Source organism: Arachis ipaensis, chromosome B02 (genome assembly GCF_000816755.2).
Source record: "Arachis ipaensis cultivar K30076 chromosome B02, Araip1.1, whole genome shotgun sequence".
Taxonomy (NCBI): domain Eukaryota; kingdom Viridiplantae; phylum Streptophyta; class Magnoliopsida; order Fabales; family Fabaceae; genus Arachis; species Arachis ipaensis.
The window spans coordinates 99803761-99814131 of NC_029786.2; the positions used below are offsets into that span (position 1 = coordinate 99803761).

General features: G+C 40.3%; 1 protein-coding gene across 1 annotated transcript; it reads left to right on the forward strand.

Moving 5' to 3' along the window:
* LOC107627820 lies at positions 4881-7299 on the forward strand. Its single transcript, XM_016330640.2, has 4 exons — positions 4881-5046; positions 5221-5330; positions 6373-6543; positions 6628-7299. The coding sequence occupies exons 1-4, from the start codon at positions 4881-4883 to the stop codon at positions 7297-7299; spliced, it is 1119 nt and encodes a 372-aa protein (XP_016186126.2).

Sequence of the window (10371 nt, forward strand, 5' to 3'; positions counted from 1 at the left end):
TTTTTATTTTTTATTTTTTTTATCTAATTTTATTTTATTAATTTTTTGAATCCCAAAGGATATTGAATTTCTCTAACTTTAATTATGGCTACTGGTGAAAAATGGTAAGGCTGTCAAAAACCTATGGACGGATTTAAGTTCAAGTTGAAACTATTTTATTCGTGGTAATTGCTCTGCTAGGAAGCTCTTCTTCTCTCAATAGGAGAGTCATCTAAAAACTACAGGTTCTTCTCCAATAGGGAGTCTTTACATCCAGTACCAATATCCACAAATATCTTCTTATTCTGTCCTTTCTCAAACCTCAAAAAAATCTGCAAAATACAACAAATATATTGAGCAGAACACATTATGAGCAGCATTGAAGGAAAAGTAATCAAGCTCAACAAGCCTGGAGAGCTGGGATATAAGAAAGAGTGCTTAAATGTGGTGGGTAAGATAATAAGTGACAAGGAAATAAGTTTTAAAACATGCAAAAACGCTCTTCTAGGAATGTGGGGAAATCCACAAGGTGTAGCAGTCACTGATATAGGTTCGAAGAAAATGTTGTTCAGCTTTAAAGATAGAAGGAGAGGGCTGCAGATCATGTAGAATGGGCCATGGAATGTCAGAGGAAATATGGTCAACCTTAGATTATGGAGGGAGGACGAATTAGTGTACGAAGTAGATCATGACTTCATGGAGTTTTGGATCCAAGTACATGGCATCCCACACGATTTCATGGATAAAGAGACAGGTATACTCATTGGAGAAATGCTGGGAGTGTTGGCTGAGGTTGAGGATCCAAAGATGGATGGAGTGCTGAGGAGACCATATCTGAGGATCAGGATTAGCATCGACATCACCAAGGCCCTACCTACAGGGTTCTGGTTAGACAGAGAGGAGTTACCACCGTTGTGGGTCTTCTTCAGGTACGAGAGGTTGCCGGAAAGTTACTACTTCAATTGTGGAATACTAGGGTATGAGAAGAAGACATGCAAGTACCCAATAGCCATGGCATGCTGGGACACCACCAAAAGAAAGTATTCACCAGGTCTAGGTGTGGGTCAAGGCAGACCAATTTCAACCGTGGGAGGAGGCAGCTCAAGACAACAAGGATGGAGTGAGGATGGTGAGGAGGGGGCGCGTGAGCAACGAAACATGGATAGGGAGAGTGAAGAGAAGCAAAACTCTGAGGAGAGCAGGATAAGGGATGAGCGGGCACAGCAGCAGAAAATCAGGGAGAAAAGTGTCTGGGAAAACCAAACTGGAAGAGAGGAAGAGATGGCTGAACCAGAGGAGCAGGTAGAGAAAGTACAAAAAATCCCTGATTTTCAGGGAATTAGGGATACGGAGCCAGACTTAGGAGCTGCCTACAAATTGAAAAATCTCATTGAGGAGATAAGGGAAAGGAAAAATGAATGGGCTAATAGAAATAAGGCCCAAAAAGGAAAACAAATTATAGAGATACAAGGGTCAAGGGGGATGGGCCCAACAAAGGAGATTGGGGCCAAAGAGGCGGTAAATCCTGTTCAAGCAAGGATGGAGATGGGAATTGGGCTAAAACAATATTATACAATTGAGGAGGGGGAGGTGAATAGCTAAAGAACTGTTGAGTGGACATTGGGCCTGGAAAAGGAAGGAGGAAAAGAGACCATAGGCTAAGAATTAAAAAGGCTTATGCTGGCAAAAAACAAAGATATACAAGCGCAGGATGGCAGAGTACAGGGGAAGAAAATACAAACCTTGTCAAAGTGTGAAATGGAGGGAGACATACTAAAGAAGCCAATTGAAGAAACGCAGAAGGAAGACAATGAAGTGGGGGGTAGCATATGTTCCAGGGTGAGAGTTTTTACTATGTGGAGCTAGCAAGTGATGAAGATCAAGAGGTAGGAAAGGAGGCACATGCAAATTGGGAAACTCAACTAGCCAAAAAGATGGAAATGAAGCTAAATTTAAAGAGGAAGCGGGAGTTCATACAGGTGCCACTACTAACACATAAGGAATGGAAGGAGGAGCATGATGACAAGGAAATCAAGAAATTGAAGAACAACAGAGCTGTTCTGAATGTAGGAGAGCATCAGTTAGCAATGCATGATTCTGAACTCTTTAAGGGAGGACAAATGGCTGAGGAGGCGGGCCTTAACATGCCCCAACCTCAGCCATGAGTATAATTAGATGGAATTGTCGGGGAATAGCAGCTGCCCCGACAGTCTCTGAATTATATAACCTATGTAAAAAAGTAAAGTCGCTTATAGTGTTTTTAATGGAAATTAGGGCCAGTAAAGAAAAAATGAATAGGATAAGAAGGAAGTTGTATTTTGACAATATGTTTTGTGTAGAACCCCGGAGCTTGTCCGGCGGTCTATGTCTGCTTTGGATATCTAATATTAGTATTAATATTTACGAGTGGTGTGACAATTATATTAAAGCCAATATTAACTTCAATAATGATTTGAAATGGCAGGGTATTTTTGTGTACGGGAATCCAGTTTTTCATAAGCGGAGGAAGTTATGGTAAGAGCTAATGGTAAGTAACATGAAAAAGGAGGAACCCCAAGCTTACATGGGTGACTTCAATGATATTTTAAGTCAAGATGAGAAGGTAGGTGTCCATCCTCAACCAAAAAACTGTTTAGAAACTTTTAGAAAATTTGTTGATGATAATGGCTTAATGGATGTTGACCTTCAAGAAAGTAGATACACTTGGTTTAGTAATTCTAGAAATAATTTTGTTACTAAGGAAAGACTAGATAGGGTGTTAGTGAATTGGAAATGGCTGCAGATGTACCAGAATGTTATTCTTAAGGCTGCTCCAGCTATAAGTTCGGACCATTGTGCACTTATTTTAGAAACTCAGCCGCGAGGACAGATAAAAAAAGAGTTCAACTTTGAGGCTTTTTGGGCAGATCATGAGGAATGCAAAGAGGTGATCAGGAATAGTTGGCAACAGGATGAGCGAAACAGGAATTGCTGGAATCAATTCATAAGGAAAAGAAACAGATGCAAAAGGGAGCTAATAGAATGGAGTAGACAAAAATTTAACAGAGCAGACAAAGAAATAGAAAGAATGAAAATAGAGTTACATAATATCCAAGAAGCTGATTTGATGGAAAGAGACCAAGGAAGAGAGAAAGAATTGAAGATCCAAATATTAGAACTTTGGAAACAAGAGGAAAAATATTGGGGTCTCAGATCAAGGCTAAAATGGCTAAAGTGGGGTGATAAGAACACAACATTTTTTCATGCATCGACCATCCAAAGAAGAATCAGGAACATAATAGATAGAGTGAAAGATGGAACGGGTCGGTGGATACAAGGGGAAGCAAACATAATAAGGCTAGTAGAAAGGCATTATACCGAATTGTTTGCTTCGGAAGGGGAGAGAAACATGGAAGAGTGTGTAAAAGACATTTCAAGGAGAGTCACTAGAGAGATGAATGAGGAGCTCATGGCTAACATTAATGAGGAGGAAATAAAGGAGGTTGCGTTTAGTATGGGGGGTTAAAGGCTCCAGGGCCAGATGGTTTAAACGGGTTATTCTTTCAACAACACTGGGATATTTTGAGCAAAGATATTTGTGCACTAGTGAAGCAAATTTTTGAAGACGGTGTTATTGACGAATTGGATTTTTGACGGTTTAGAATTTCACTAATGAAATCTCGTTGTAAAGTATAGTTTCTAAACCAATCACTAATCCTTTCATACAAAAGATTGTTTGTCACAAGTAACAAACCCCTAAAATTTATAAACCGAAGTATTTAAACCTCGGGTCGTTCTCCCTAGGACTTACAATGAAGTGTCTTGTTATTTTGCATTATTAAAAGAAAACCAAGGAACAACAATATATCCAAAACAAAATGAAGAATTACAATTATCAAAGTACACATCTAGAAAGAGGAAGAGGAGGAGATTAAGAATTGGTAAATGAAAAGTGAATCAAAGCATGAGTTTAAACCTAGATCTAAGAAGAGAGATTAACCTAAACCTAATCCTAATCCTAGAGAGAAGAGAGAGCTTCTCTCTCTAGAAACTAATTACAAAGCTCCAACTAAACTAATGGTAACTAACTTCTAAAGTGATCAATGATCCTAAGTCCTCCTCCTCCTCCCTTAATCCTTCATCCTTTTATTCCTTTCCTTTAGCAATTTGGCGCCAAAATGGGTTCAGAAAACCTCTCAAAATCACCAGGCACGTGTTGCATTAATGAGGTCATGTGCCTTCATCGGCGCGTGCGCGCATGGTACGCGTGCGCGTCCCTGGTCGGTTCTGCAATGTGCGCGCGAGCGCCTTGTGCGCGTGCGCGTGCATGGCTGACTTTGCTTCTTTGACTTTTTTATGCTTCTCTCCACTTGTATGCTTCCTTCCTTGCTTCCTTTGATCCATGCCTAGTTTCAACCTGAGGTTACTAGCAAACACATCAAGGCATCGTATGGAATCAAACAGAAACTAGAATTCACCAAGACAAGGCTTAAAAAGCATGTTTTTACACTTAAGCACAATCATGGAAGAGATAACAAAACCATGCTAATTCTTAGGCTAAATGTGACAAAGGTTATCAAAATGTTCTAAATTCAAGGCAAAACAAACCGTCAAATTGGGGTTTGTCAGTTATACCTGAGGACCTAGGGGAAACAACGGTTGTTTTAATACCCAAAGTAAGTCGGCCGGAAAGCCTCAACCAGCTCAGACCTATTAGCTGTTGTAACTTTGTATATAAGATCGTAACAAGAGTCTTGGTGGGGAGACTAAGAAAAGTGCTTGATCTCATCATTTCCCCAGTCCAGAGCACTTTTGTTAAAGGAAGACTCATACAAGATAATATAGTTATTGTGCATGAAGCTTTTCATAAGCTAAATAGGAAAGGAAGCTTGGGAAGTCAAGATCTAGCCATAAAATTAGATATGAATAAGGCCTACGATAGACTGGAATGGAGCTTCTTGCAAAGGGTCATGGAAGAGTTCGGTTTCAGTAGTGAGTGGGTGAGGTTGGTGATGAGCTACGTGAAAAGTGCTACTTACAGATTTAAAATAAATGAAAACCTGTCAACCAAGATCTTCCCACAGAGAGGTCTCAGGTAGGGAGATCCTCTATCACCCTACTTATTTATCTTGGCGACCGAAAGCTTCACTGTTCTCATGGAAAAGGCGATGAGTGATAAGCTTATTTCTGGAATTAAACTTGCGCCATCTGCACCGGTTATTACTCATTTGTTATTTGCTGATGACTGTATAATTTTTGCAGGTGCGCAGGAAGAAGAAATTTATCAACTCATTCAGATTCTAAATAAATATACCGAAGCATCAGGCCAGAGAATCAACACTGAGAAGTCTGGACTGATATTTGGTAATCAAGTATCTATTCAAAGGAGGGTTAATATAGAGGAGATCACCGAATGGCATCGTGGGAGGATCCTGGGAGATACCTAGGGTTACCAGCGAGATGGGACAGATCCAAAAATAAAGCCTTGGAATGGATAAAGGAGAAGATACTAGATAAGATGCAAGGATGGAAAGAGAAACTATTAAATCAAGCAGGAAAGGAGGTTTTGATAAAGGCGGTAATACAAGCGATTCCAACCTACACTATGAATGTCATCAAATTCTCCAAGTCTTTTTGCAAAAGCATTGAAGCAACAATTGCGAGGTTCTGGTGGACAAATAATGGAAAGGAAAGGTCCATTCATTGGAAAGGGTGGTCAAATTTGACAAAGTGTAAATTAAATGGAGGATTGGGGTTTAAGAATGTAGAATGCCAAAACATTGCGCACTTGGCGAAACAAGCATGGAGATTACTAAAGGAGGAGGATGCAATTTGGGCTAGGACACTAAAGAACATTTATTATCCAAATTGTAGCCTGTGGGATGCTAAAGAAGAAAGGAACGCGTCATGGATATGGAAGAGCTTGTTGGAAGGAAGAGACTTCCTTAGAAGGAGAGGTAGATGGAGCGTAGGGAGTGGAACAGAGATTGACATTTGAAAAGACAATTGGGTGATGGAAATGGACAAGCTGGGGAGACATGGCGAAGGGCAACCCAGAAGGGTCAGCGAGTTGATAAAAGAGGGTGAGGGTTGGGACGCGAACAGAATTCAGGAGTTATTTCCGGAGAACATAACTGAATTAATTAAAAGAACACCCATCAGTTTGATTAACAAGAAGGATCATTTTGTATGGCCGGATAGATTGGATGGACAATATTCAGTGAATCTGGATACTATTCTGCAAAGGCGGAGAAAGATACAAAGGAGGAGATAAAACTAAGCAAAGCCTCAACAAGTTAGAATTTTAGGGAGGTGTGGGAAACTATTTGGAGATTACCAGTGCCACAAAAGGTAAAGATGTTCTTTTGGAAAGCAGTTCATAGAATATTGCCAGTGAACGTCAATTTGTATCAGCGTAGATGCGCAGTTAAACCATCATGCAGCATATGTCAGGCTGAGAACGAAACAGTTGAACATGCATTACTATTGTGTCCGTGGACTAGGGCAGTTTGGTTCGGTTCTAGCCTTCAAATTGCGCCTACAGCCAATAATGTTTCATCTTTTGAAAAATGGATGATGGATACAGTTTGGAAGATAAAGAGAGGGACAGGGAAGGAACATGACAGAATATTGTGTAATTTGGAAAGTGTTTGTTGGTGCATATGAAAGGCAAGGAATCAACACATTTACCAGCAAATAAGAATCAATCCAAAACAGGTAATTATCAACGCAGAGCAGCTAGCAACTGAATATCACAATACAACAAGGAGTCGCAGCACAGACAACATATCAAGAGCAGATAGGAGTGGTGAAAAGAAGATGATTACCTGGAGGCCCTCGCCACAAAACAAGTTGAAGGCAAATACTGACGCGGCTTTCCATAAGGAATCTGGCACCGCAGCTGCGGCAGTCGTCGTCAGAGATTGGCAGGGAAAGATCATTACTGGAACAACATCAAGGTTCATCACAACTTCAGCAATAGCGGCAGAGGCTCAAGCATATAGAGAGGCACTTATTCTGATTAGGAATTTACAAATGGACAATTGCATAATTGAAACTGACTGTCTACCTTTGGTTCAAGCCATCAAGGCTAGAATGCCCATAGCAGAAGCGGATGCTATCATCAGAGACATTCTCCAGCTGCTGGACGAGGCTCCGGACGTGGGAGCTACCTGGACTCCAAGGGAAGGCAATAATGTAGCTCACCAACTGGCAGCAATGGCAGCAGGGAATGAAATCAAGAGACAGTGGATATTTGATCCTCCTAATCAAATCAGGAACACAATCAGAACAGAAGCTGGATTCGCAATTCTTCAGCACAATCAGCAGATTCATAAATAAATAAAAGGGGTCTCAGGTCCTACAAACCATCAAGGGCACCAATTAGAGAATGGGTTACCTGAGATGGCAGAAACGAAGATTCAGAACAACCAACAAGCTAAAGTGGGGATGCTGCTGAGATCCACCGCGGTGCTCCGGCCAACCTCAGAGAACAACAACCACAAACTCGATTCAGGGAGAGGAGTATACAGAGGGATCGTTGACGGATCCAGAGCTGGGCAATCAATTGCGAGGCAGAGGATTAGCGGCGTGGTGAACACGATCGAAGAAGGAACTTCTTTACGGCGGATCCATTACCAGGGGCATCAACAGCGGCGGTCGGCGATGGGCTACGGTAATGGAGATCCCATGCTGACTACGAAGATATAACATGCATAATTTATTATATTAAAAAATATAATAGTGAGAGCTTAAGGCTGTTTTTTTTGCTTATGGAAAGAAGTAACGTGATACACCATGAAATGGATAGCCTCCAAAATATTGCACTGCTATGGGTCAGAGACAAAATGAAAGTTGCGTTTTGTATTTTTTTTTATTTTAAAATACACTAAACGTAGCTTACGTTTTGGGTTTTTCATTTTTTTTTTATTTTGGTTTAAGGCTAAACGCAAGTTGCGTTTTACTAAGTCAGAAAAAAAAAATTTTTGAAGCTCACAAAACGCAGGTTGCGTTTTGTTAGTGTCAGAAATTTTTTCTTAGAAGACCTAAAACGCAGGTTGCATTTTGTACACAAAATAATATTTAAATCCACAAGTTTGCCTATAAATACGAAATCCAGTTTCATTCATTTTCACTTCTTCTCTTGCTCTTTCTTGCATAAAGTCCTTAGTGAGGTATTTTTCGGCAGATAACTGTGTCAAAAAAATAGAGTTAGTTAAGGCTGAAGTTACGAAAGGTGTTGCAAACTTGCGAGTATATTATAACGGTGAGGTTATAACAAACACACATGAAGGAGTGACTTTTGTTTGTGAATATCCGTTGTCATTTGTCATTCCATGTACCATGAGTTTTGTCGAGTTGCAAAATGGTCTTTGTAATAACATTCAAAGCCACATTTTGAAAAGGGTGAACAATCTTTTATACAGAAGTCCTGTACAATTTTTTGGTGGGCTAATACAGTTTCAAATAATGCCCATCACTGACGATGCTAGTATGCAGCAGATGTTGTATATTTATCAACAAACCCGATCTCACGTGCCGATGATAGAGCTGTACGTTGAGTTTGAACAGCAGTCGGGAATGAGTATGGTCGACGACGAGATCAATGTTGATGAGCTTGGGGATATAGATTGGGAAGAAGATAATAATGACAGCAAAGAGGAATTCGAAGCTAACTATGAAGTCGATGACAAAATCGATGACGGAGACTTGGCAGGCAATCCAGCGGTGCAAGATGAAGCGAATGCCATTGTAAGCCAACACCCGTTTGGGGTTCCATCTTTTATGCAGACTATAGATCTCGAAGCCATGCATGCCCCAGAATTTCCTGAGTATGCGAATACGGGTATATTATGATTATTAACTCAAGTTTCCTGTAGTGCTTAAATTATTTGCCTGGTTTGACTGATGGCGGTGCGCATGTCGTAGGTGAAGGCAACGTTGTGGCAGAAGATGGCGAGTTTAGTGTCGGAATGGAATTTGGTTCGAGAGAGTCGGTGATATCTGCAATCAAAAGCTACACCATCTCTAGAGGAGTTGATTACACTGTGTATGAGTATGAGCCGCAGACATTCTATGCGAAATGCAAGGGGTATGGTGCAGGGTGTGACTGACTTATCCGAGCTAGCTTGATTCGAAAAAAAGCTTGTTGGGAGATCAGGAGATACAATAGCAAGCACACGTATACCGTGGACACGATTTCACAAGATCATGCCAAGTTGGACTCAGACACAATTGCAGATGTCATTAGGCCGTTGGTCCAGACCCCTCGATAAAGGTGAAGTCTGTTATTGCAGAAGTTCAAGGAAGGTTCAACTACACTCCGTAAGGCTTGGTTGGCAAAGCAGAAAGCTGTCGCAAAAATTTTCGGTGATTAAAAAGTTTCTTACCAGACTCTGTTAGTATGGTTGAAAGCAATGACAATAAAGATGCCAAGGTCTCGTGTTCAAATTAAAACGCTCCTTGTTTACCGTGAGAGTGAAGAGGTTCAAGGTGTAAGAGTTCTGGTAATAATACGGTTACTAATCCTAATAATACTAGTTATAATAATAACAATAACAACATTATTATTATTATTATCTAATAATAATAATAATAATAATAATATTAGTTATAATAATAATTGATCATATCATTAAAAAAAATTACTTACCCATTGAGAATGATCCAAGTACTCAATAATGTGTTCTTCAGGTTTAGTAAAATCACGAACCATTTTTGATTTTATAATATTTAACCAAAATTTTCTATTCTTCTTCTTCCTCACAAAATTTCAGCAGAACCTTGCAACTTAAAACCCCAGCAACCCTTTCACCTCTTCTATCTTTGCTTCATGCGTTTTGCTTTCAGTTTCGATTTTATAGACTCCATCATCACCCTCTTCAAACACGTGGCGTTCATGCAACTTGGGAGCCTGCCAAACGCAACTTGCGTTTTGCTCCTGATTGCTGCCAAACGCAACTTGCGTTTTGGGAGTCCAAGTGGTCATCACGTTCAGTCATTGCCTGCATGCAGGGAGCATGACGGACACGTTTCGAGGCTTGAACTTCCTCCTTGCCAAAACACATGTTGCGTTTTGGAGCCTATAGCAGTTCTGCCATTTTCAAGTGTACTCAGGTGTACTCAAAATGTAACCTGCATTTTGCAGGTTACTGAGATTTGCAGATCTACATTTGTGGATTACACTCCATGCAACAATATATGAGAACAACACCATTTTGTCTTCCATTCTTTAAATAATTTCCGAGAGCTTAAATATCGCCTATAGCAGTTTCAAGTGTACTCAGGTGTACTCAAAATGTAACCTGCATTTTGCAGGTTACTGAGATTTGCAGATCTACATTTGTGGATTACACTCCATGCAACAATATATGAGAACAACACCATTTTGTCTTCCATTCTTTCCATTCTTTA

What these genes read in the sequence shown, in the direction of transcription:
- LOC107627820 (XM_016330640.2), top strand. Translation starts at nt 4,881, where the DNA reads ATGAATAAGGCCTACGATAGACTGGAATGGAGCTTCTTGCAAAGGGTC. An exon ending in GACTGATATTTGGTAATCAA is followed by an intron (nt 5,331 to 6,372) that starts GTATCTATTCAA and finishes AATTTGTATCAG; the next exon opens with CGTAGATGCGCAGTTAAACC. An exon ending in AAAAATGGATGATGGATACA is followed by an intron (nt 6,544 to 6,627) that starts GTTTGGAAGATA and finishes TGCATATGAAAG; the next exon opens with GCAAGGAATCAACACATTTA.